Genomic DNA, 27,802 nt, shown 5'->3' on the forward strand with positions numbered 1-27,802 from the left:
GTTGTGTGGGCAGCGCTTCGGCAATATTCTCTCCATAAGACGCACAGACATTTCCACCCACTTTGGGGAGACCAAAAAAAAATGTCTTACGGAGCGAAAAATACGGTAGGTAAGACATATTGTGTGTGTCATCTGCACACTTTCACCATTCTCGGACACAGTTTGGTCTTCAAGACGACAATCCACAACAGCTTGAAAAATGAATAGTTTTTTAATTTCAAAAGAACAGTGCAGAAACGAAACTACAGAATTACATTCCTTAGCCATATGGTATAAACCCAGACACCAATGGATACAGTCTGATAGTATATATGTATGTGTGTGTACTCACACGCGCACACATATAAATACATATTTATATATCATTGAAAAGCAACAGCGTAGTAGTAGTAGTAGTAGTAACACAACACAGTTAATAACCGATGCTGCTAGGCTGGCAGTGCAGTCCATCCAGAGAGAGAGAATTCAGACACTTAGTTCAAAGAATGTAAATCTTTAATTTCTACAGAACCGCCTCAAAGACCAACAGAAAACAAGCTCAGAGTTACCTAACTTAAGGATACACTAAAACAGCAAATCAAAGCCAGAGGCGGAAAAGGGGAAACAACCGATCAGTTAGAAGGCTCTTAGTGTTGAATCAAAATCTGAAAAGAACAATTTCAATAAATATATTTGTGAGAAGCACATAAAAATACCTTGAATTATAGAGTTATTATATACACTGAAAATCCCATGGTGGGGTAGAGCGAAGACAGATAGGATTTAAGATCCAAAAAGCTTCTTGATTGAAAAGTTGGGGTGGAATCAAGTTTGGGAGAGCTTCAGGCAGGGCCTTTGTAAGTGTAAGAAGAACAACTGTCCATGTTTCTTAAGAAATATAATCATAAAAGACTTCCTGCTAAATCACGAGGTCTCCAAGCTTGGCAATTTTACAACTTGTAGACTTCAACTCCCAGGATTCCTCAGCCAGAGTTGAAGTCCACAAGTCTTAAAATCGCCAAGGTTGGAGATCCCTGTGCTAAATGGTCAGAGTTAAGGAGGGCTGCTGTTGTTAAGTACAACTAAATATTTAACAACAAACAGCATAGATAGATCGCACAACTTCAGAGAATATGATTGTAATGGTGCTTCTGTCTGGAATAACTTTTCTGTTCCGTCTATTAATCTGCTTTGTAACAGCCATAACCCCGTGATTCAGGTTATGTTTAGTTTGACCTTTAGAAGAGCCGCTATCAAGCATTTTATTCTATGGAGAGGAAAACATGAGAGTTCTTTTCCAAGCCTTGAGGAAGTTGTCAGAGGAGATCCATGTTAATCTTTGGGAGCCAAATGCCTTCTTATTGCTAACCTTTTAGCTCCAAGAACAGATCTAGAAAGTTGACCATGAGAGACACTATTCAATTCTGCCTCAGTTGGACTTGAGAAAGAAACCAACAAGGCTGAATAGTTTCAGTAGTCATATAATACCAGACTACACTTAACTATATTGGGAAAGGTAGATTTTCATAACAAAACAGTATCTAAATGGTTTGTTTGAACATGGTTTGTTAAATCTTGGTAGAAGACTTTGTTAAAAGGCTGATCGGCAATTACAAAAACATAGTTTCAGCGACAGGACGACCTTCTCTTAAGTATATATTGATTTATCCCATGGACAGTAATTATTAGGGACATCATGTGCATTTCATCAGACAACTTTGCTCCTCAGAGGTTTTCACAAAGCAGAGCAAGATCCTTTCATAGAAATCAGGTTGTTGTGCAGCATGTGTAATGCCAATTGTTGACAATAAAAGTAGGCAAAATGGTTACATGGAACTGACAGTTCTCTAGGTTCTTTCCTCAACAATTATATATGGTTTATGAAAACAATTGTTGGCTCAGTGTGCTTTGTGGATGGTCAAAGGCACAACAGAAGCCCTTGAGAACTTGGCTCATTACATCTGAATACTTTTGGACAATAGGATATATATCAGCAGTAAACAGCCATGGGTCTATTAATCATACGTACACAATTACACTTCCAATATTTTGATTCAAACATTCATGAAATCAAGTCAGAGGAGGGAATTTCATACCATGTCTCAAAAGAAGGAAGACTGGAAAATATAGTAAAATATATTGTCATTACAATTATTAATCACTCAATTATATGCAGGATTATTTTGGTGAGGTGCCAATTATGAACTACAATGGCAACATAACCTACATCAATATATTTGATATCAATCATATATACCCTGATCTTGATGAAATAGGGCCATAGAAGGAAGATAATGAAAGAATTGTTGATGTTATACGGAATTTATTTTGAGTTTATATTGAAAATGCAAGATGGATTCCGGTATTGTTATCTTGGCTGGTTTTTAGCCAATTTCAAAGATGATATAATGACAATTTGGGAAGTCAAAGGGTTCTTGTGGATTCAACATTGTGCTCATAAATGTTCCCTATAAACATTTACATTTTACACATGCAGGAGTTTAGGTGTGCGTAATGACAGCTACAAAACCAACAGCTATTTTGCCTTACTTAATGCCAGGGAATATTCAGTGTACACAATATCAAGGTTTAGCATGCATACATAAAACATTCACTCATGGGCATTATGCTGAGACAAGAGGCATCGGCAGATATTGTAGGAATGGTAGTAGATAACCCAGCATATGATTGCATCAAATGATGCCTAACAATAACTGTGCCTTAGGAGTAGTTTTGAGTTCTTAATTTGCTACTCCAAGATAGTAAGCAATATATGAATGGTAGTGTGAGAAATTGGAATACAACTTGAATATATGAGTCCCTCCAGATCCGATTTACAATGCTAGAAGATCCAAAACTGTTGAACTAAATGTAAGAAAAGTTCTGAATGGCAATGTTCAATACGTCAGCTGAGATTCCTCACTAGGTCAGTCATATGCCCAAATTTTGCAGCAGATAACCCTGTTTGCTGCAATGCAGAGCACTGAGAAGGTATTGACAGCTGGGAGACATTAAAGATATATTGTTATCTCTTCTTCCATTGGAAAACGAAAAGATCTTTTGTTATAAAATGGCAGAATTGCAGGAAAAAGAGGTGAAATATTCCTCACAGTGTAGGGCCATATAGAAAAAAAGATATATGCTAATGCATAAAAAAAAATCTCTTGTTTTTTTACACTTAGTTAAGCGCATTATTCTTCCACCTTGCAACTTTAAGATTTCAAACTCCCAGAATTCCTCAGCCGGTATGCTTGTTGGGGAATTCTGGATGTTGAAGAACACATATCTTAAATATTGCCATGGTTGAGAAATACTGCTTAAGTGTATTCCCCCAGCCCTTGATTTCAGGCAAAGCATTCTGAACCCAAGCAAATATGATCCAGATTTCATACACAAAAACATTAGTATTTCCCAACAGAAGTGCTGAGCAATTAACACTAGCAAAAAGTGAAGACACCTTTGGGATTTTGCAATTTCCCATTTCTGAAAATGAGTTCTACGGATTACAAAAAGCAGTAAACATTTAAAAGTGTACTGAAAGTATCACAGTATTGGAATAAAAATGAAAATTAAGATATCACCATGAATATCTATTCCTCTGCATCATTTCGCTTTCTGGGAAATGCGCTCATATTTTTGCAAACAGAGATATATATTTTAATTACTGAGAGATTGATGAAGAGCATTGTGATAAGTTGATAACACAAAGAACCAGGGGAAATGAACTCTTTAACTTAGAAAATGGTGGCAGGGAATTGCGGATTGTTTTGGAATGGCTGAATTGCAAAAGCAGACCATTTAAACCAGAATGGCATCACAGAAAAATGGTGCATAGTAGAAAGACAATGTGTTTTTGTTTATCGTTATTATCATCAAACCTCATCATACCACCATCATCCTATCACGCTTGGCTCTAAAGTATACATATCCTTCACTTAACAGTACTTCTACTGTAACAAAATTATTATTGGAACTTCCTGTTCTTTGTTCCTGTTCCTGCCTTTCTCATTTTAAGTGATGGAAAGTAACATGAAAGCATTATATATTTAATCAAGACTTTGCTTTGGATAGCTAATATTCCAGATCAATGTTGAACATAGCTTCATGTTTAAGAAGAGCTATGCTGGTAAAGTAAAAGCAATAATAATCTTCCGTGTATATATAAATTATGTGTTAATTAGAGCATTAGAATTAGAAATGTTAACTGTATCCATACAGAACTTAATAAATACATACTATCTCTTAATGAAAGGGGATTCCATTGGAATATCACTCTCAAGAGTCACCAATGAAATACTTGGCCAAGTATTTCAAGGCACACAGTACTTTTCAGCTTTGAGCTAACCTCGTGGTTTATATCTTTTCCAACGCTGTACTATATTGTATGGACATCTTTCTACAGTCCACTTCTATCTCCAATTCCACCTAATGACTACATTGCAATTTTAATCAGGTCTTGACTTATGAGTATAGCCAACTGAATGAAATAACAATTAACTTTTTGGTATTCAAAACCATAAAGAGGTTTACAATGAGACACACAATACATTCTTTGGGGTGTTTTTTGGGGTGTTTTTTGGGGTGTTTTTTTCATCACCTGTTTAGCAAACATACAATGTACGTCACAATAGACGGCAAAGAGATGAGAAATGATGGCTCAGGCCAACATAGACAAACCGTTGTTTTGTTGTAAAGGTATCTCCTAACATTTCAATGATCCTCTCCCCAAAGAAGATATTTTCTGTATTTACTCGCCTATTGTACGAAGAAGAAAAGAGCCTCTGGATTTTCTAAGAAGATGGTTTACACCCGTTTGAATGCAGAAGCATGATTTCTCAGCATTGGGGAAAAATCAGGCTTGCTTAAGACAACAACAGCAGTCTCATTTGGTCCATGGAGTTCCGGGTTGAATTTAGCATTTGGTCATTCTGTTATTTTCTGATTTCTCGTTCTTTTTCCTCAACCTGAATGGCCAAGTCAACAAGCACATTTCTTCTCATCAGATTTGGACGACATGAGTTTTCCTGAACTTCCACCGTTGGCTGTGTCAGAGAGCTGAGACTTGTCAACACACTGTTCCATTCGTTTCATTATTAAGTCCAAGAGTGCCTCCACGGATTTGTCCACATTTTGACCAGTCGCTGCACTTGTCTCAAAGTATGGGATGCTACGGCAGGAAAACATCAGAAGGATGGTAAGATATTTCAAGAGAGAACAATTTCTAACAATAACCTACCGGTTCTCCTTCAAAGGGAAGCTTGCATTTAGTTGTCAAAAGCAAAATGACTTTACTTCAAGACTTAAGAATATTGAGTCACTTACTGAAAGGCCAATCAAGCTGCCGAACACATCCCTGTTCCCCCTCTCTCACAAAAATAATTCTTATATACTGGTTGCGGCAAGAATTACATTTGCACAGAAATGGAAAGAAATGGAAATACCAAAGGATGTCGAAGTTTATAAAAAAATTATGGAATGTGCAGAATTAGACATGATGACAAAACGCTTGAATAATCAAGCAGAAACAGAATTTTATAAAATATGGGATAAAGTATACGAATGGTGGAACTTTAAAAATAATATTAAAAGTTAAAGTAACAAGAATTTAGAACTTCTTGAACTTATTGTTTTGAAATTTTATAAGATAGAGTAAAATAGTTTAAAAATGTTTATAGTATGATAAAGTTAGATGTGCTATTCATTATATTATATTTTTTGAATAAGTATCTTATAAAGAAATTTAATTAACACATAGAGTTAAATTTAACAAGTACCCAATATAAATGTGTGCTATTTCTGTATTGATCTGATTACAGTTAGGTTTTTATTTTTTGTAGTAGTTAGACTTCTAAGATAAGCGGACCAATAGCAGCTCCTTGAATGTTTAATGTTGTACGTCGTTGTTTGTCTTTTTAAAAAAATACAATAAAAATATATTTTTTAAAAAATAATTCTTATAAGCACCAGTACTTATCCATAAAGGGATTACTTTAAGAACTATTGGTGTAGGGCTATAATACTTATGGGACCGCCTTCTGCCACATGAATCCCAGCGACCGGTCAGGTTACACACAGTTGGCCTTCTCCAGGTCCCATCAACTAAACAATGTCGCTTGGCAGGGCCTGGGAGAACAGCCTTCTCTGTGGGGGGCCCAGCCCTCTGGAATCATCTCCCCCCAGAAATTTGTACTGCCTCCACCCTCCTTGCCTTCCGCAAGAGCTTAAGACTCATTTATGCCACCAGGCTCGGGGCCATTAGATTCTTGCCCCCGGCCGATGAATGTGTGAGAGAAAGTTGATTGAATGGGAATGACTGTTTTTTAATGAGTTTTGGGATTTCTAGATTTTATATTTAATTAATTGGATTTAAGATGTTATGCATTGTTTTATTATATGTTGTAAGCCGCCCCAAGTCCTCGGAGAAGGATGGCATAAAAGACTGATAGATAGATAGATAGATAGATAGATAGATAGATAGATAGATAGATAGATAGATAGATAGATAGATAGATAGATAGATGATAGATAGATGATAGATAGATAGATAGATAGATAGATAGATAGATAGATAGATGATAGGTAGGTAGGTAGGTAGGTAGGTAGGTAGGTAGATAGATAGATAGATAGATAGATAGATAGATAGATAGATAGATAGATAGATAGATAGATAGATAGATAGATAGATAGATAGATATCAACAGGGGAAAAATGCATTGTACTTGGTTTTCTTCCTCCGAAACCAAATGTCTTGGCCATTTCATTCTATCGTTATCCCACCTTTAGCATTACATCAGATGGGTATATCAATGCCTCCCGAGTTAGTTGAGGGGACAACATGTTTGTTTGCCTTACCCATATTTGTCTGCAAGTTCTCTTGCTTGTCTTTCGTTGACCTCCCTCTGATCTGATAGGTCAGCTTTATTTCCAATTAATACAATGTCGGGGTTTTCGCAATAAGCATTGGCTTGCAACTGACCTAAAGAAAGAAAATGTAGAAACTTGGTAAGAACTGTAGAGACGTTCTTTGGAAACAGAGGAGCAAAAATCATAGTTCCTTTCAGCCTTTCCTAACCCTCTATCTCCCAGTTGTGTTGCTCAACCTGGCTGGCTGAGAGATGAAAAATGAGCAAATTAACCACCTATTTTTACTTATTGTCCAAAATACATTGTGCCATCCAATCAATCAAATTAAGATCAAGATAAGAAATCTGTCAATGCCAATGAGCACTGTATTTCTTCTCTGCACCACAGCTGCAACAAGAATAAAGCAGGTAGTCCTTGATTAACAACTGGTGTTGCTTAGCGACCGTTTGAAGGAATGATGGACTTCCCCCCTGAGCTACTTATGACCAGGTTCTTGGAGTTCCATTGGCTGTGTGTGTCCCTTCCTCTTCCCAGTCACACAATCACATTTGGAGCATTTGGCAACCAGCTTGCATCTACAGTTATTTGGAGCATCCTGCAGTCACATTACCACAAGTTTTGGTGGGTTTTGATAGTTTCTGGCATTTACAGTATTTTTCGGATTATAAGATGCACCTTAATTTTGTGGGAGGACAATAAGAAAAAAGCTGCTTGGGGTGATGGATGGCCTCACTGAATACCCTCAATCAGCAGTTGCCAGATGTGAACCTTCACAACAGGTTCGTTGGTTGTGAGCTTTGCACTTTGCTTTTTCAGCCTATAAAACCTCCATTTCAGAGGCATTTTTCCAGCCTGTGAAACCTCCATTTCAGAGGATTTTTTCCATCCTATAAAACCTGCATTTCAGAGGATTTTTTCCAGCCTATAAAACCTTCATATCAGAGGTATTTTTCAAGCCTGTGAAACCTCCAATTCAGAGGCATTTTCCCAGTCTATAAAACCTCCATTTCAGAGGATTTTTTCAGCCTTTGTAACCTCCATTTCAGGGATTTTTCCAGCCTGTGAAACCTCCATTTCAGAGGCATTTTCCCAGTCTATAAAACCTCCATTTCAGAGGATTTTTTCAGCCTGTGAAACCTCCATTTCAGAGGCATTTTTCAGCCTGTGAAACCTCCATTTCAGAGGCATTTTTCAGCCTATGAAGCTTCCATTTCTGAGGTATTTTTCCAGCCTGTGAAACCTCCGTTGTAGCCCCACTCAGTCTCTCAAACGGAGGTTTCAGAGGCTGGAAAAAAAGCCTCTGAAATTGAGGTTTCGCAGGCTGTTTTCAGCCTCTGAAACCTCCATTTGAGAGGCTGGGTGGGGCTGCATTCGGTGTATAAGACACACCCAAATTTTCACCCTCTTTTGGGGGGAAAAGGTGCATTTTATACTTCAAAAAAATACAGTAGTTCCAGTTTCCAGCAAAAAAACAATCGCTCATTGAGTTTTAAAAAAAAGGTTTGCTTTAGTGCCCTTCACCTTAACAATGACCTTAACAATGACCACAAAAAAGGTTGCAAAATTGAGTACAGTCACATAGTGACTGGATAATGACCACAACTTATGACAGTAATTCTGGATTCAATTACGGTTGTTAAATCCAGGGCTACCTGTTATTCACATAAAGCTGATGTATTTTCAAGCAATTCACATGGACATTCTTTTAGTAATATTTAAACTGGTTTGGGTAGGGCTCAGCATTCTGCAGAAACACAACATGGTCCAAGTGAAAGCCCACCTGTTTCCTAAAGATTCCATAAAATGTATCTTGCAGCCAGTGGGTAAGGCAAAGAATGATCCAGGAACCTCTAGAAGCCAGCTTCAGAGTGAAGTGTGCATTGCTTCTAATAGCAATGGCACTTAAGACCCAGATTGTCTCCGGGACCGCCTTCTGCCGCATGAATCCCAGCGACCAGTTAGGTCCCACAGAGTGGGCCTTCTCCAGGTCCCGTCAACTAAACAATGTCGGTTGGTGGGGCCCAGGGGAAGAGCCTTCTCTGTGATGGCCCCGACCCTCTGGAACCAACTCTCCCCCAGAGATCAGAATAGCCCCTACCCTCCTTGCCTTTCGTAAGCTCCTCAAAACCCACCTCTGCCATCAGGCATGGGGGAATTAAGATAATCCTTCCCCCTAGGCTTCTACAATTTATGCATGGTATGTTTGTATGTATGATTGGTTGTATAACAAGGGTTTTTAGCTGTTGTAGTATTGGATTTTTACATTCTGTTTTTTGTCACTGTTGTTAGCCGTCCCGAGTCCATGGAGAGGGGCAGCATACAAATCCAATAAATAAATAAAATAAATAAATATATATATATATCACTTCACAGTGTTCGGAAACTCCAGATTGTGCAGAACGCGAGAGCCATCATGGGGCTTCCCAGATTCACCCACATATCTACAACACTCCATGGTCTGCATTGGCTGCCGATCAATTTCCGGTCACAATTCAAAGTGTTGGTTATGACCTTTAAAGCCCTACATGGCATTGGACCAGAGTACCTCTGGAACCCCCTGCTGCCGCACGAATCCCAGCGGCCAATAAGGTCCCACAGAGTTGGCCTTTTCCGGGTCCCGTCGACTAAACAATGTCATCTGGCGGGCCCCAGGGAAAGAGCCTTCTCTGTGGCAGCCCCGGCCCTCTGGAATCAACTCCCCCCGGAGATTAGAACTGCCCCCACCCTCCCTGTCTTTCGTAAACTACTTAAGACCCACCTATACCGCCAGGCATGGGGGATTTGAGACATCTTTCCCCCAGGCTCATTATAATTTATGTTTGGTATGTATGTGCTGTTTGGTTTTTTAATTATGATAGGGTTTTTAGTTATTTTTAATATTAGATTTGTACCATTATAATATTGTTTTTATCGTTGTTGTGAACCGCCCCGAGTCTTCGGAGAGGGGCGGCGTACAAATCTAATAAATTGAATTGAATTGAATTACAATCCTCTCTAAGCGGTTTACAAAGTCAGCCTATTGCCCCCCAAAATCTGGGTTCTTATTTTACCAACTTTGGAAGGATGGACGGCTGAGTCAACCTTGAGCCTGGTGAGATTTGAACTGCCAAACTGCAGCCAGCCAGCAGCAGCAGCCGGCAGTATTAAATTCTAACCACCGCAGCTTTTTTCCAAGGTACACTTGTGTGCCTTTTGTTGAAGAGTGTTTCATTGTATCAGGAATAGCTTAATATAATTCCACTCTCTATGGGGCCTGCTGGCGCATGAAAGATGGTGGGTTCAATGCCGCTGAAGCTAAAAGAGCTCAAGGTTAAAAGAGGCAGCTGCTTTTTTCCACTTACTCATCCAGTTTCTGACATTTAAGAAGCTCTGTTGACTGGTGAGATCAAACATTAGCAGGAAGCCCATGGCATCTCTGAAAAATGCTGTGGTGAGACTTCTGAATCTGTCAGGAGAAAAGGAGTGAAAAAGGATCAATATACAGCATGAGCTATAAGGGAAAATAAAGCAAGGGGTATTAGGTAGATATTTCATCGCTGCAAGCAAACCGATAAATGACAAGACACAGCTTTAATATTCTCTTTACACGGGTAATTCAACCCTTAGCCAGAATGACTGCTCAAGCACAAATCTTCCTTCAGGTGGCAAGGCAGCCCCAGGGATGGTTTTGTTTTCTTTTCTCATCTGTTCCATTCCAGTAGGGATTTGTGTTATACGTTTCCCTACACTATCAAAAAAAATGGGCAGGAAACCGCCACAGGAGGCTTTATTTGTATTTTGTATTTGTATTTATTAGATTTGTATGCCGCCCTTCTCCGAAGACTCGGGGCGGCTAACAACAACAAAAAAGACAATGTGAACAAATCTAATATTAAAAATAATCTAAAAACCCCCAATTTAAAGAACCAATCATACATACAAGCATATCATGTATAACTTCTATAAGCCTAGGGGGAAGGGAAAATTTCAATTCCCCCATGCCTGACGACAGAGGTGGGTTTTAAGGAGCTTGCGAAAGGCAAGGAGGGTAGGGGAAACTCTGATATCTGGGGGGAGCTGGTTCCAGAGGGTCGGGGCCGCCACAGTGAAGGCTCTTCTCCTGGGTCCCGCCAAACGACACTGTTTAGTTGACGGGACCCGGAGAAGGCCAACTCTGTGGGACCTAACCGGTCGCTGGGATTTGTGCGGCAGCAGGCGGTCCCGGAGATATTCTGGTCCGATGCCATGAAGGGCTTTATAGGTCGTAACCAACACTTTGAATTGTGACCGGAAATTGATCGGCAACCAATGCAGACTGCGGAGTGTTGGTGTAACATGGGCATACCTTGGGAAGCCCATGATTGCTCTCGCAGCTGCATTCTGCACGATCTGAAGTTTCTGAACACTTTTCAAAGGTAGCCCCATGTAGAGAGCATTACAGTAGTCGAACCTCGAGGTGATGAGGGCACGAGTGACTGTGAGCAGTGAGTCCCAGTCCAGATAGGGCCGCAACTGGTGCACCAGGCGAACCTGGGCAAACGCCCCCTTCGCCACAGCTGAAAGATGTTTCTCTAATGTGAGCTGTGGATCGAGGAGGATGCCCAAGTTGCAGACCCTCTCTGAGGGGGTCAATGATTCCCCCCCCAGGGTTATGGACGGACAGATGGAATTGTCCTTGGGAGGCAGAACCCACAGCCACTCCGTCTTATCCGGGTTGAGTTTGAGTCTGTTGACACCCATCCAGACCCCAACAGCCTCCAGGCACCGGCACATCACTTCCACTGCTTCGTTGACTTAGTTAGCAGCCCACCCAGGGACATGGAATTTCTGAGTGTATGGCTCACAGACCTTTAAACGGAAAACCTGTATGTGTTTGTGGGTGTGTTTATGCACACAGACCCATATACAGTAGAGTCTCTGTTATCCGACATAAACGGGCGGGCTGATAATTGGATCGCCGAAAACGTTGGATAATCCAGACTCTACTGTATGTGGCTTGCCTGCCCGCTTCGCTCCTCGGCTCTCTCGCTCGCTCACTTACTTCTCTCCTCGGTTCTCTTGCTCACTCATCCCGCTTCGCTCCTCAGCTCTCTCGCCTAATTCCTTCCTCACAGCTTGCTTCCCCATTGCGGCTGCCACGTTTGGAGGCATGTCTGGTGCTGTGGAAATGCCTACAGCCACGCCCCCAAGCAACCGTGACATTGGATAATCCAGAATGTCGGATTATCGAAGGATGGATAACCGAGACTCTACTGTATACACACATTTGTATGCCGCTCCGAGTCTTCAGAGAGGGGCGGAATACAAATCGAATTAATAATAATAATAATAATAATAATAATAATAATAATAATAATGTATGTATATTTGTATGTGTGTATATACATATATACACATTCACGTAAGTATGTTTGTACACACACACATCTATTGTGTATGTGTATGTGTAAACTGCAGACACTACCCAGAATTCTGCAACTTTTAGCAATTGTATTCCTGAAATCTGACATTCCAAAATTTATATACACTGCTCAAAAAAATAAAAGGAACACTCAAATAACACATCCTGGATCTGAAAAAATGAAATATTCTCATTGAATACTTTGTTCTGTGCAAAGTTGAATGTGCTGATAACAAATGAAATTGATTGTCAATCAGTGTTGCTTCCTAAGTGGACAATTTGATTTCACAGAAGTTTGTTTCACTTGGAGTTATATTCTGTTGTTTAAGTGTTGCCTTTATTTTTTTCGAGCATTATTTATTTATTTATTTATTTATTTATTTATTTATTTATTTATTCATTTATTTATTTATTTATTCATTTATTTATATTTATTTATTTATATTTATTTATTTATTTATTGGATTTATATGCCAAGGATTTGGGGCATCTTACAACATATAAAAGAAACAATGTGAGCATCCTAATCCAATTAAATTAAAACTAGTTAATCTAAAAACCCCAATAATATTAAAAATTGATCATTACCATTCACACAACAAACATACATTACATTTGTTGGTCAGGGGGCTAGAGTCTAATGGCCCCAAACCTGGCGGCATAAATGAATCTTGAGACCCTTGCGGAAGGCGAGGAGGGTAGGGTCAGTGTGAGTCTCTGGGGGGAGCTGATTCCAGAGGGCTGGGGTCCCCACAGAGAAGGCTCTTTCCCTAGGCCCTGCCAAGCAACATTGTCTAGTTGACGGGACCTGGAAGAGGCCGACTTTGCGGGACCTGGCCAGCCACTGGGACTCATGCGGCAGGAGGCGGTCCCACAAGTAAAATGCTTCAAATCACTTTTTATTCAAAATTCCAAATAATTCAAGATAAGAACTAGGTCTTCAACTTCCTCTTAAGCAGCAACACAATGTAAAAAATGATAATTAAAAAAATATCTCTCTTGAAAACCTGCCCAGTTCAAATGACAGAATCTAAGAGAAAAATGCTGTTCATTTCCCCTTCCAATCATTTCTTCAGTTCTTGCATATTACCTCTCTTGCCCAGCTGTGTCCCATAGCTGCAGATGGACCTTAAAGGCTTTTCCAGAAGAACCACTTGTACCCTGGCTGTTGTACACCTGAAACATACCAAATAAAGCTTCGCTGTTTATTTTAATGCAGGGGCAACAATTATTCATTGAAAAGTTAATTAAAAGTGAAGTCATGATTTGCAAACTGAAAATGGAGGGCAGGAAAAGATGCTAAACATCATGTGATCTTTTTATGGATTTCATTCTACAGTTGATTTTGGCAGCCAGCCCTGCATTTATTGGAGTGGAACACAGTAAAAATTACAATATTGATATAGGAAGTACCATGACATAGTGCATGCAATGTGACTACGTGAGACAACCAAGGAACAAATATATCACACAGAGGTTTGTAATAATAAATAGTGGTTTATCTCTACAAAAGAATATAGCATATTTTTCGGACTATAAGACGCACCAGACTATAAGACGCACCTAGATTTAGAGGAGGGAAACAAGAAAAAAAATAGTTTTTGGCCTCCGCATGTCCAATTTTCATTCTTCCCAGCCCCCAAAAACACTTTCCCAAACCCTCCATGTGTCCCATTTTTGGGAAAAAAATGTCCATATTTGGCCTGCAGAGTGCTTCTGGAGGCCTGGGAGGGCAAAACGGGACATGTGGAAGGTTTGGGAGGCCAAAATCAGGGCCATTTTTGATGAAAATGGGCCTATTTTGGACAAAAATGGAAGGTGTGGAGCACTGCAAAAAATATGATAGTACTAGGCAGAGGTTGAACAATCAATCAGCAATTTACAGCAGGGAAGCACTCACTGAGAGAGATAAGCCCCAAGAGGGCTTTCTCTTATAATACAGTCACTTAAAGTGGTAAGAATCAAATAACCGCGCTGACTCATTACGACCATTGCATCATCATTACCGCATTACAGCAGCTGGTCAGTTATTAAATTATCATTACCCTGACATATCAGCCTGAAGGTCAGGGATGTCCAACTTTAAGACTTGTGAACCTTCACCCCGAGAATTCCCCAGGCACTGAGAAATGCCTGGCTGGGGAATTCTGGGAGTTGAAGTCCACAAGTCTTAATGTTGCCAAGGTTGGACATCCCTGATCTAGATAATTTCATATGGACTAAGATGCTAAATATGGTTACAGAGGAGGACTACTCAGGAGTAAGGTTTGGAGATGACTGGCCCCTCCCACAGGCTATAAAAGTGGAGCAAATGGATATGATCTTGCAAGAAGCAACTTAGTTTACCGTGTCTCAGTATTTTCAGTTCTGACTGATTCAGTTTTTGTTTGGCCTTGCAAAACTCCTTGCTAATTAGGTCTTTGACAGAGTGTCAAGAATGATAAAGGTTTGAGCTTATCTGCCTTCTTCCAAAGACTTCTGCTGGATTAATTAATATTATTTGAGACTTATTACGGCTGGGAATGAACATAATTCACAGCCATTAAAATAAAGAGAGGGGTTTTTGGGATGTCTTTGTGTTTTATTGTTTACCAGGATGCGTGGGTCCCCCCCCCCTCTCTCTCACACACACACAAAGAAGAAACTCACCACACGCTTTTCTCGAAAGTCGATGCCCACTGTCGTGATGAACTTTGGGTTGAACTTGTTGTCTGTGTATCTATACAGCAAAGTCGTCTTTCCAACCCCAGAATCTCCGAGGGCCAGGAGTTTGATCAAATAGTCATAGTCCCCATCAGTCATAGTGCTGACCTGGATGAACCTGCAAATCGGGAGAAAAGGAAGATTAGAAGGAAGGAACAAAAAGAACAGAATTTAGCATTAAGGACTGGTAGGAACACACTGTTATCTCCCTTGAATCCAACTGCTTACCGGCTCGCTGACCGAATATCGGTCTTCAGCATAGATGAAGGATCTATCTCCTGAATAATTTCTTCTGGCAGGCTTTTTTTTAATGGTCCCTGAATTGTTTATACACAAAGGGAGATCTGTTTTTATTGCCACTGTGGATTTCTTACTCTTGTTCAGCTTATGATTTAATTTGTTTTCATTGTTCTGCTAGATATTCTGGTATCTTTGCAACAGGAAATTAGACTTCAGAGGCAAGGAAAATGATAAAAACATATTAGTACTAAATTTTAATTAGAGTTTAGGCTAGATACATTGTTAAATTTATATTTTCCTTTTTCTTCAAGGATTGAAAATGGCCTACCTGGAGTACTTCTTTTATTTCATCCATACCAGAATTGTGTGGGATAGTTTAAGTTGAGAGTGCATGTGATTGATTGATTGATTGATTGATTGATTGACTGATTTATTAAAATTGATTTTTTTTAGATGTATTTGTTGCTTTCACTGCAGGAGTTCAAGGCAAGATATGCAGGAACTTCCTTTCATTTTATTCTTACAACAACCGCCCTGCCCTATGTGATAGGTTTGAGTAGATTAACTAACCAGCCTAAGTCATCTAGTGAAGTTCCATGGCTGACTCTACAACCATTCCAGTACATGGCTTATTGTCTGTTGCAGATGAATCCTAGTTTCACAAGGTATTTGGTGAAGAAAGCTATTTCCTCAGTTCCCAATCAGGTAAATTAGCTCTTACTTTTTATGTATTAAGCCAGTGTTTCCCAACCTTGGCAACTTGAAGATATCTGGAGTTCAACTCCCAGAATTCCCCAGCCAGCATTTGCTGGCTGGGAAATTCTGGGGAGTTGAAGTCCAAATATCTTCAAGTTGCCAAGGTTGGGAAACACTGTATTAAGCAATTTTCTTTTAAAAAGAAAAAAAATAAATATTAAACTAATCCATACCACTTCCAGTTCTTAAAGTCAATTAAGAATTAATATAAGTAGTCCTCAGACATATTCACTAAAAATCGGACTTACAACCTGCTTTTGAAGTTCTGATATCCACCCCGCCTGCAGTTACAGAACTGTAAGATGTCAAAGGCTTCTGATGGTCCTAGATCAGACATGAGCAAGAGAGCATTGTATAATTTTTCCCAGAGAGAAAACCTGCGTGTATAAAGCTAGTTTAATTCTAGATTAAAATGTGTTTTCCTTCTGTTATGAAAAAATGGCTACCCTTTTAATATAACTTCCATCTGGATCCAATTCTTGTTCTCATTTCGTATCTCAACATTTGCTCACCAAAACTATCTTACTTACACAGAGTCTTGGGGAAATAACTGAGCTACTCACGATGTGCAGATTTTAGGAGAAACTCTCACTGCTTAACTATTGATCCAAAGAAAAAATTATCCAAGGAATCACCCTTTTAAGATCATGCCGACCCCCCTGGTTTGGTACAACACATCAGGAAGAAACATGGTAACAATTCCACTTCTGGTGGTTTACATTATGAAGCAAGAATCTGTTCAACCAAAGTTCCAGTTTCAAAAACATGGTAGGGCAGCCATCTTCAAATATCTAGAGCACTAATGGTGAACCTTTTTTCCCTCGGGTGCCATAAATGTATAGGCACACACTATCACCCTTGCACGAGTGCCCACACCCATAATTCAATGCCTGGGGAGGGTGAAAGTTGCCTCTCCTGCCCCCTGGAAGCCCTCTGGAGGCCAGAAACAGTCCATTTCCTAACTTCTGGTGGACCTGGTAGGCCCGTTTTTCACCCTCCCCAGGATCCAGAGGCTTTCCTGGAGCCTGGAAAGGGCATAAGTTCCCTCCCCCATCCCCCCGGAAGTCAAAAATGACCTCCCAGAACCTCCGTGCGAGCCAAAATATCAGCTGGCTGACTGACATGCACATACATGCTAGAGCTGAGCTAGGGCAACAGCTCGCATGCCGGCAGATATGGCTCCACGTGCCACCTGTGACACCAGTGCCATAGGTTTGCCATCACTGATCTAGAGCACTGATGACAAACTTGTTTTCCCTCCAGTGCCGAAAGCGCACGCAAGCCTGCTATCATAGTAACACGCATGCTCAAACCCATAATTCAATGCCCTCCATAGGCCCCATCCTTCCGCATGCATGCATGTCCCCCAACGTTGCTCTGCCCCCCCCCAACATGTGCACACAACCCCCTGCCTGTTTCCTGATTTCTGGCGGGCCTGGTAGGCTCCTTTTTAACCCTCTCCAGGCTCCAGAGGCTTCCCTGCATCCTGGGAAGGGTGAAAACACCATCCCCAACACCCCAGAGGCCTCCCGGAGGCTGAAAATCCCCTCCCAGAGCCCTTGCCCAAGCTGAAAATCAACTGGCCAGGATGCACATGAATGCTGGAGCTGAGCTAGGGCAACAGCTGGCATGCCAGCAGTTATGGCTCTGCGTGGCACCTGTGGCATGTGTGCCATAGGTTTGCCATCACAGATCTAGAGGGTTGTCAGGTAGAAGAGGGAATTGACTTACTCTCTCTCACCCTAGAGGGCATGGATAGACTCAGTGGGTTAAAAATACAAGGAAGGAAATTCCATTTAGACATCAGGAGGAGGAACTTGCAGAACAGGCCACCATACGAAGTGGAAACTTCTCCTTCGAAAGAAATCTTCAATCAGTGGTTGGATGGTTATCTATTAGATGCTCAAGGAAAGGGGTGTCAAACTCAAATCATCATGGGAGCATCATGTGACGTATTGGGACTTTCCCCCATTTGCTAAACCGGGCATGGTCAGCGTATGACGCATCTGGCCCGTGGGCCACGAGTTTGACACACCTGTTCTAGGAGATCCTGCACTAAGCAGACCGTTCAACCTGTTGACCTCCAACATACCTTCCAACTTTATGTCCCTTTGAAGAGAAGACAGAAGGCTGCCAATTGTTACAGAGAAACCAGGATTTCCAACTCTTAAAAGTACCCTACAATTTTTGAGCAACAGAAGCATGGAGAATGAAGGAAAGGGGATGGCAATTATAGCAGGATATCATATAGTCTAAAGGGCTTCTAGGCCAACTTTTCACAACCTGACATTTCCAGATCGGTTGAAACTGCAACTCCAGCTCAGCATGCTTATCCACATTTTAAAACAAACCTGATGTCTGCATTCCGAATAACATCTGAGAAATAAATCAGAGTCCAAACCTTGGCTAAACCTTCCAAGTTCCAATGTATTGACAGAGCCACTTTGTTTACGAACTACAGTCATCCCGATACTAATTTTTCCTACAGATCTCCACCCAGGTTAAGTTTCATCCCTTGTCCTCACACCTACAAGTTCATCACATGGACCACTCCGGTTCTTTCAACGTCCACTATCCTCCCCTGTACGTCCAGCTGGTGCTGAACAAAAGATGACCTTGGCAGAATTTGTGGTGGCTAGTATCTATCTATTTATCTATCTATCTATCTATCTATCTATCTATCTATCTATCTATCTATCTATCTATCTATCTATCTATCTACCTACCTACCTACCTACCTACCTACCTACCTATTTATTTATTGGATTTGTATGCCGCCCCTCTCCGTAGACTCGGGGCGGCTAACAACAGTAATAAAAAACAGCATGTAAATCCAATACTAAAACAACTAAAAAACCCTTATTGTAAAACCAAACATACATACAAACAAACATACCATGAATAAATTGTAAAGGCTTAGGGGGAAAGAATATCCCAGTTCTCCCATGCCTGATGGCAGAGGTGGGTTTTAAGGAGCTTATGAAAGGCGAGGAGGGTGGGGGCAATTCTAATTTCCCGGGAGAGTTGGTTCCAGAGGGCCGGGGTCGTCACAGAGAAGGCTCTTCCCCTGGGCCCCACTAAAGGACATTGTTTTGTTGACGGGACCTGGAGAAGGCCCACTCTGTGGGACCTAACCGGTCGCTGGGATTCATGCGGCAGAAGGCGGTCTTGTAGATACCCTGGTCTGGTGCCATGAAGGGCTTTATAGGTGATGACCAACACTTTGAATTGTGACCAGAAACTGATTGGCAACCAATGCAGACTGCAGAGTGTTGGTGTTACATGGGCATTTTTGGGAAAGCCCCTGATTGCTCTTGCAGCTGCATTCTGCACGATCTGAAGTTTCTGAAAACTCTTCAAAGGTAGCCCCATGTAGAGAGCCTTACAGTAGTCGAGCCTTGAGGTGATAAGGGCATGAGTGACTGTGAGCAGTGACTCCCGGTCCAAATAGGGCCACAACTGGTGCACCAGGCGAACCTGGGCAAACGCCCCCCTCGCCACAGCTGAAACATATTTCTCTAATGTAAGCTGTGGATCGAGGAGGACGCCCAAGTTCCGGACCCTCTCCGAGGGGGTCAATAATTCCCTCCCCCCCAGGGTGATGGATGGACAGATGGAATTGTCCTTGGGAGGCAGAACCCACAGCCACTCCGTCTTATCAGGGTTGAGTTTGAGTATGTTGACACCCATCCAGGCCCCAACAGCCTCCAAACACCGGCACATCACTTCCACTGCTTCCCTCTCATGCAACCACCCCTCCCCAATTCCCACAGTACTTTTCTACTAGTGGCAGGTCAAAGTCTCTAACTCAAAATGATGGCTTGGGCCTGACACCTTTAACCAGGGGCGTCAAACTCAGAGAGTCATGTTTTCATCATGTGACGTATCGCAACTTTCCCCCCTTTACTAAAATGGTGGGAGGGGGAATCCGTGGCCAGCACATGACACATCCGGGCTATGAGCTGTAAGTTTGATACCCCTGCCTTAGGCTAATAATAATTTAATAATAATAATTTATTGGATTTGTATGCCGCCCCTCTCCGTAGACTCGGGGTGGCTAACTCTGTCTGTAACTCTGCGGTCTCCCTAAGCAAAGATAGAAATTACATTTAACTTGCTTTGAAAGCTCCAAGTCAATTACTCGAGATTTTATTATCTTACTTCTTCATGCGGCTGAGTGAGACTTCATCATACTGCCTGATTAGCTTCAGCTAATAATTCACACCATTGGCCTTCAGGCCCTGTTACCTTTAATCAACTAACTTCTTTCAGTTTAAAATTACAAAGCCATAAAGACCTATTGACCACTCTACAATTTCTGCGGAGGGGAACCATTGTCTCTTCGCTATTTCAGAGCTCAGTGTTTATTTATTTATTTATTTATTTTATTTATTTATTCGATTTTTATGCCACCCTTCTCCTTAGACTCAGGGAGGCTTACAACATGTTAGCAATAGCACTTTTTAACAGAGTCAGCATATTGCCCCCACCATCCGGGTCCTCATTTTACCCACCTCGGAAGGATGTAAGGCTGGGTCAACCTTGAGCCAATGATGAGATTTGAACTGCTGACCTACAGATCTACAGTCAGCTTCGGTGCCTGCAGTACAGCACTCTACTTGCTGCACCACCCTGGCTCCTTTTGTTTTGGAATTATGTGGTCTTCTCTTAATGACTAGTTGCTTAGCAATCGTTCAAACTTATGTAAGATCCCCACCCCCCAGGTACATATCTAGCTCTGGAGTTCTGACAACAGCGCACGTACATATGAACACACACACATGTTCACACGACTGTATTTTCGGTGCTTGGCAAATCACTTTGCATTGACATTGTTGGCAGCATCTCATGGCCCAAGGACTGTGATTTTAAAACAAGTTGCCAGTTTCTGGTTGCCAGCAAAAGGCACCCATTTGATGGATTCATTTAATAGGGGTCCCAGGGGGAAAGCATTTTGAAATTCCCTGATATTTCCCTGACATTTCCCTGTAACTTGCGGTCTAATTAAGGCACAGTTGTAGATGATGTCATACCAAACGGCTAAGCCGTGGAGAAATATCGGTAGCTGAGGAAGCAAGTTGTTGTCACAGTTATGCTAATTTTTGCTTGACTCTGCCAGGCAGCATGATCCATTTTTTTAAATGATTTCCCCCCCTGACTTTTAAACATTTTGATACAGTTTGGGTTTTGGCCCTGATTTATTCCATTTCTTTCACAAATGTCCTGATATTTCCCTGAAATTTCCCAAACCGCTGATTTCCCTGATAATTCCCTGATAATAATTTTCCAGGTTTGCTGGACACCCTGTTTGATGACCATGCCATTCACTTAACCACCATTCTGGAATCAACTCCCCCCAGAGATTAGAAAGGCCCCCAGCCTCCTTGTCTTTCGCAAATTACTCAAGACCCACCTTTGTCGCCAGGCATGGGGGAGTTAGGATATTTTATTTATTTATTTATTTATTTTATTTATTCGATTTTTATGCCGCCCTTCTCCTTAGACTCAGGGCGGCTTACAACATGTTAGCAATAGCACTTTTTTAACAGAGCTAGGCTATTGCCCCCACAATCCGGGTCCTCATTTTACCCACCTCGGAAGGATGGAAGGCTGAGTCAACCTTGAGCCGGTGATTAGATTTGAACCGCTGATCTTCAGATCTACAAGTCAGCTTCAGTGGCCTGCAGTACAGCACTCTACCTGCTGCGCCACCCCGGCTCATTTCATATTCCTTCCCCTAGGCCATTACAAGTTAGGTATGGTATGTTTGTGTGTATGTTTGGTTTTTATAATAAGGGTTTTTAGTTGTTTTATTAAATTGGATTGTTACATGTTGTTTTTTATCATTGTTGTTAGCTGCCCCGAGTCTGCGGAGAGGGGCGGCATACAAATCCAATTATTATTATTATTATTAATAATAATAATTATTATTATTATTATTATTATTATTATTATTATTATTATTATTATTTAGCATGTGACATGCCACATGCATGGTCACATGGTGATTTGCTTAATGATTACCATGACTTATGACCATAATTCCAGGCACAATTATGGTTATAAATGAAGACTACCTGGTAATTCAGTAAATGCATTTCTGTTATTGTGGCATCTGGAACTTCATTTGCTTCTCTGGTTCTACTTAGCAAAAGAAAAAGTAGATAAAGAATTAAATTTAGCATGAAGATTAGGTAACAAGCAATGAAATACTCCTTTTTTGCTCTAACACATTCCATATGAGCAAACACAGTTTATGAAAACATAATCACACTAGTGATTATACAAAAAGTTCTGTTCACACTTGCTCTGTTTCAAAGCAGCATTTACCAGCTGCCTGATAAATAGAATTACAAGTTTAACTCACTGAAGGTATTTTAAATGTTATGTTACATATTTTGCATTCAAAAATTGATTTGCATTAGGAGTGTAGAGATGTTTTGAAATTAGCAATTATGAGCACTGCCAATCTTATAGCATTCTGCAGTAACTTTCCTTCATAATTGTTTAGTTCAAAGAAAGGAGATACAGTTGGAAAATATAGGAAGATTTCAAACTTGAAGATTCAGCAGGATCCCTTGTAAAAATCCTTGGTTTTCTATAACCAAGTCAAGATACGCAATGAAGATCACAATGAAGATCTCAGTTGATATGTTTCACATTAATTTCTCTATTGTCCCATCAGAATTTGGCAGAATCCTCCCAAATGTCAAATGTTGTATTAGGCAAAGGGGTAGGTTTTCTTTCTTCAGTCTTTGGAAAAGAGATTAGTTTATTCAGTTATACTAAAGACTAGTATAGATCTATATCAAGCTATTTTGCTCTAATCAGCTAACCATATCCTTACTGAGATTTGAACCTGGGAAATCTTCCCATAAGGTAGTACCGGTAGCTTCAACCTCTAGACCACAGGTTCTCTTCCTCTCAGCTTGTACCAGGGAAGAGTTATATGTTTTTTTCAGTCGAATCACCCTGGAATACCCAAATATGGCAGGGAGCATGCTGTTTCCTTTTTACCTCTCGGCCCTTCCTGGGGCCATATCCAAAGAAGTTAATTTTTTATAGCCAACAAACTATATTCTACACGTGTAACATGTTTTTGTTGATAATAAAAAGTTTCTCCTAAAATCTGCAGGTCATGAGTAACTCAGTTATTCCCCCAAGATTCTGTGTAAGTAGGATAGTTTTGGTGAGCAAATGTTGAGATACGAAATGAGAACAAGAATTGGATCCAGGTGGAAATTCTACTAAAATGGTAGCCATTTTTTCATAAAGCTGACTGTAGTTCTGTAGATCAGCGGTTCAAATCTCACTCCCGGCTCAAGGTTGACTCAGCCTTCCATCCTTCCGAGGTGGGTAATATGAGGACCCGGATTGTGGGGGCAATATGCCGGCTCTGTTAAAAAGTGATATTGCTAACATGTTGTAAGCCGTCCTGAGTCTGAGAAGGACGGCATAAAAATCAAATGAATGAATGAATGAATAAATAAATAAATGAAGGAAAACTCATTTGAATCTAGAATTAAACTAGATTTATACACGCAGTTTTTTTCTGGGAAAATTTATACAATACTTTCTTGCTCATGTCTCATCTAGGACCATCAGAAGCCTTTGACATTTTACAGACTTATGTAACTGCAGGTGGGGGTGGATATCAGAACAGATTGTTAAGTCCCATTTTTAGTGAACAGTCACTAAGTTATGGTTGAGGACAACTTGTATTAGTTCTTAATTGACTTGAAGAACTGGAAGTGGGTATGGGTTAGTTTAATATTTCTTTAAAAAAAGAAAAAGAAAAAAGAAAATTCCTAATAAATAAAAAGTAAGTTCTAATTTACCTGATTTGGAACTGAGAAATAGCTTTCTTCACCAAATACCTTGTGAAACTAAGATTCATCTGCAACAGTACAGTGTAGTGGTTATGGAGATTACGGTTATGGAGTCAGCCATGGAATCTCACTAGATGACTTGGGCTGGTCAGTTAATCTACTCAAACCTATCACACCGGGCAGTTATATGCATATGCTACAATGTCCTGCCTGTCGGCGACTACTTCAGCTTCAACCACAACAACACAAGAGCACACAACAGATTTAAACTTAATATTAACCGCTCCAAACTTGACTGTAAAAAATATGACTTCAGTAACCGAGTTGTCGAAGCGTGGAACTCATTACCGGACTCCATAGTGTCATCCCCAAACCCCCAACACTTTACCCTTAGATTATCTACGGTTGACCTATCCAGATTCCTAAGAGGTCAGTAAGGGGCGAGTACAAGTGCACTAGAGTGCCTTCCGTCCCCTGTCCTATTGCTCTCCTATATCTCCTATACCTTTCTTCTATTCCTATATCTCTTCTTCTATTCTTTCATTGATATGTTCTATTACTATATCTTCTTTTCTATTATTTCTTAGATATATTTTACTATGAGTATCTCCTCTATAACCTTCATCATGTATTTTACATGTACTGTATTGTATATAGATATATACCCATATAGATATATACCCACTAAAACCTTCATTGTGTATTGGGCTGACTAAATAAGTAAGTAAGTAAGTAAGTAAGTAAGTAAGTAAGTAAGTAAGTAAGTAAGTAAGTAAGTAAGTAAGTAAGTAAGTAAGTAAATATTTGTCTACAATAGAGTTTCTATTGTTCATATGGCAGAGCCATATGGTAGATCCATATGAGAATTAAATGAAAGGAATATGCTCTGCGTTCTTGCTCCCTTTCGGCCCCACCCGAGAGGTAATGCGGACAAGCATGGGATCTGCCATATGAACAATAGAATCTCTGTGCATTGACAAACAAGCATTTCTTCCCTATTTATTTCTTTTTTTGTGCCAAAGAGGAAAGCTCAGTGTTTCTTCCATAAGCAGACTCAGTTGGGCATCCGTGTTGGCAACTTTCCACCAAGAAAGCCAGCTATGGGATTCTATTTCTATTTTTTACATACCCTGGAGCTGTCAAATTCTGTGAATCTATAATTCAAACCAAATGCCAATGAGCAAACTCTGCTGTCTCCAGTATTTTTAACTGGACAATGAAAACATGGATTTCAGTTCTCAAAATGCCAATGTACATTTCCCCAATTCTTTCCTATTTCTATGGGTCAGATGCACATGCCCAGAAATACACAGCAAAAAGTGTGTATCATTTGTACTGTTTGTTGTTTGGTGGGAGGCCAATTGCTGGGAGACAGAGGCAGATTTTTTTCCCCTTGTTGCACCTCCCCAAAAGGAGGAAGTCTAAGGTGAGTCTTATATTCCGGAGCATCTCATACTCTGAAAAATATGGTATATAAGAGGCATTTGTGAAAACCTACACCTGATGAAATACCTCTATTTCCCCAGACAGCTCTTCCTTTAAGCATGCAGTTCTCAACCACAGGAGTTGCCTAACACCATGGAAAAAGACAACTTTCCCATGGTGTTAGGAACTAAAGCTTCTACTCTGGCGCCTTGAAACATATTTTTACAATCCAACCAATTAGGTGGGGGTGTCCCTCTGACCTTCCTGCCAGTCATCTTAAAGCTCTGTTGGGAGAATTGCTTGGGAGTCAACACAACATGAAGAACTGTATTAAGGGGTCGCGGTATTAGAAAGGTTGAGAACCGCTGCTTTAAGCCATGGGTCTCCCAAACTTGTCAACTTTAAGACTCGTGGACTTTGGCTCCCAGAATTCCCCAGCCAAGTTCAAATTCCCTGGTTTGGAGACCACTGCTCTAAGCTACCAAGAAACATCTCTTTCCCTATAGGCTTTCAACCATAACATTTCATGAGGTGTATTTTTCCACAAGCCAGAAATGTCATTCGGTTTTTTTAAGGACTGGTTTTTTGTTTTGCTTTCTGCGTTGAGATGTTAGTTTACATTTTTTTTAAAAACGATTCTGTGAAAAGTAGTTGGAGAAATTCTAGACTGATGTCCCACCCAAATGAAAGATTGTGGCTTACACAGTGACATTACACAAAGCTTTCGAAAGGAATAAAGCATTTGTTTCCTTAAACCCTTTTCTGGCAACTGCTGAAGCTTTTATCTCTTCCTCCCTTAACTTCCTCGATTAGCCCATTTCCTCCAAAGCTGTTTCTTACTCGCTCTTTACTTTGGGTCCACCTGTTATTGGACTTCTACAAATGTAAACACTAATATAGATGCTGGCAGTTTGGCATCCATATTCCCAGTTTACAATGGATACTGAAGAGAAAATTCTTAGATCCCGCAGATGCTTACTGATTAATAATAATAATAATAATAATTTATTGGATTTGTATGCCGCCCCTCTCCGCAGACTCGGGGCGGCTAACAACAATAATAAACACAACATGTACAATCCAAAAATAAAAAAACAACTAAAAGCCCCTATTATAAAACCAAACATACACACAAACATACCATGCATAATTTGTAATGGCCTAGGGGGAAGAGCTATCTCAACTCCCCCATGCCTGGCAGTATAAATGAGTCTTGAGTAGTTTACGAAAGACAGGGAGGGTGGGGGCAGTTCTAATCTCCGGGGGGAGTTGGTTCCAGAGGGCCGGGGCCACCACAGAGAAAGCTCTTCCCCTGGGGCCCACCAAACGACATTGTTTAGTCGACAGGACCTGGAGAAGGCCAACTCTGTGGGACCTTATCGGTCGCTGGGATTCGTGCGGTAGCAGGCGGTTCCGGAGGTAATCTGGTCCAATGCCATGTAGGGCTTTAAAGGTCATGACCAACACTTTGAATTGTGACCAGAAACTGATCGGCAGCCAATGCAAGCCACGGAGTGTTGAAGAAACGTGGGCGGATCTTGGAAGCCCCACGATGGCTCTCGCGGCTGCGTTCTGCACGATCTGAAGTTTCCGAACACTTTTCAGAGGTAGCCCCATGTAGAGAGCATTGCAGTAATCGAACCTCGAGGTGATGAGGGCATGAGTGACTGTGAGCAATGACTCCCTGTCCAAATAGGGCCGCAACTGGTGCACCAGGCGAACCTGGGCAAACGCCCTCCTCGCCACAGCCGAAAGATGATGTTGCAATGTCAGCTGTGGATCGAGGAGGACACCCAAGTTGCAAACCCTCTCTGAGGGGGTCAGTAGTTACCCCCCCCCCCCAGGGTAATGGACAGACAGATGGAATTGTCCTTGGGAGGCAAGACCCACGTCTTGTCTGGGTTGAGTTTGAGTTTGTTGACACCCATCCAGGACCCAACAGCCTCCAGGCAACGGCACATCACTTCCACTGCTTCATTGACTGGACTATTCATTATTTCCTTTTAAGAAATAGGAGTTCCAACATTTACATGCCATCCAGAATCACTTGGTAGTGAGACAAGCGTTGTATAAATTTAATAAGCAAATAAAGCATTTCCACTCTGCCAAGGATCGGTGGAAATGCTTTATTTCATCATTTCTGCCATGACAGCTCCATCTTTCATTCATCTTGCTGACAAACCTCTTTCCCCACAGAATGTGTTTAAGCCATTATTGGCCAGCTCCTCTTGAGGCAAAGTTAGACAAAAAATACGACACTTTTTCTAATCAATCCGAATTGAATTTAGATTGATTGAATTAATTGGGTGAGTGGTTACAGATTAAGCCAATTATAGCACTTAGAAATTCAATTCAATTTATTAGATTTGTATGCCGCCCCTCTCCGAAGACTCTGGGCGGCTCACAACAATAATAAAAACAGTATAACAATGGAACAAGCAAATATAAGTTATCTACTTTATGACCGAGAAACTCGTTGATTGCAGATGTTACGTAGAACAAATAGAACATTCACTACAAAATCTTAAATTTGCTTTCGGTTATCAAAATGCAATTTATTCATTTCTGTGAATACAAATTTTAACCCCCTTCCTTTTAATTTTTCAAGAGTGGAAATTATAATGTG

General features: G+C 40.8%; 1 protein-coding gene across 2 annotated transcripts in view; it reads right to left on the bottom strand.

The window, feature by feature from the left end:
- Positions 1-192: 192 nt before the first annotated feature.
- The window catches only part of RAB27B (RAB27B, member RAS oncogene family), a 45,617-nt gene continuing 18,007 nt past the window's right edge, over positions 193-27,802 (bottom strand). For both annotated transcript variants that reach the window (XM_070743548.1, XM_070743549.1), the window contains exons 2-6: positions 14,873-15,044; positions 13,314-13,399; positions 10,185-10,288; positions 6,832-6,955; positions 193-5,146 (exon numbers count right to left, since the gene is read on the bottom strand). In XM_070743548.1, coding sequence (XP_070599649.1) covers positions 4,957-5,146; positions 6,832-6,955; positions 10,185-10,288; positions 13,314-13,399; positions 14,873-15,025 — 657 coding nt within the window. In that variant the 5' untranslated portion in view covers positions 15,026-15,044 and the 3' untranslated portion in view covers positions 193-4,956. The remainder of the gene's footprint in view (positions 5,147-6,831; positions 6,956-10,184; positions 10,289-13,313; positions 13,400-14,872; positions 15,045-27,802) is intronic.

Source organism: Erythrolamprus reginae, chromosome 2, assembly GCF_031021105.1.
Source record: "Erythrolamprus reginae isolate rEryReg1 chromosome 2, rEryReg1.hap1, whole genome shotgun sequence".
Classification (NCBI taxonomy): domain Eukaryota; kingdom Metazoa; phylum Chordata; class Lepidosauria; order Squamata; family Dipsadidae; genus Erythrolamprus; species Erythrolamprus reginae.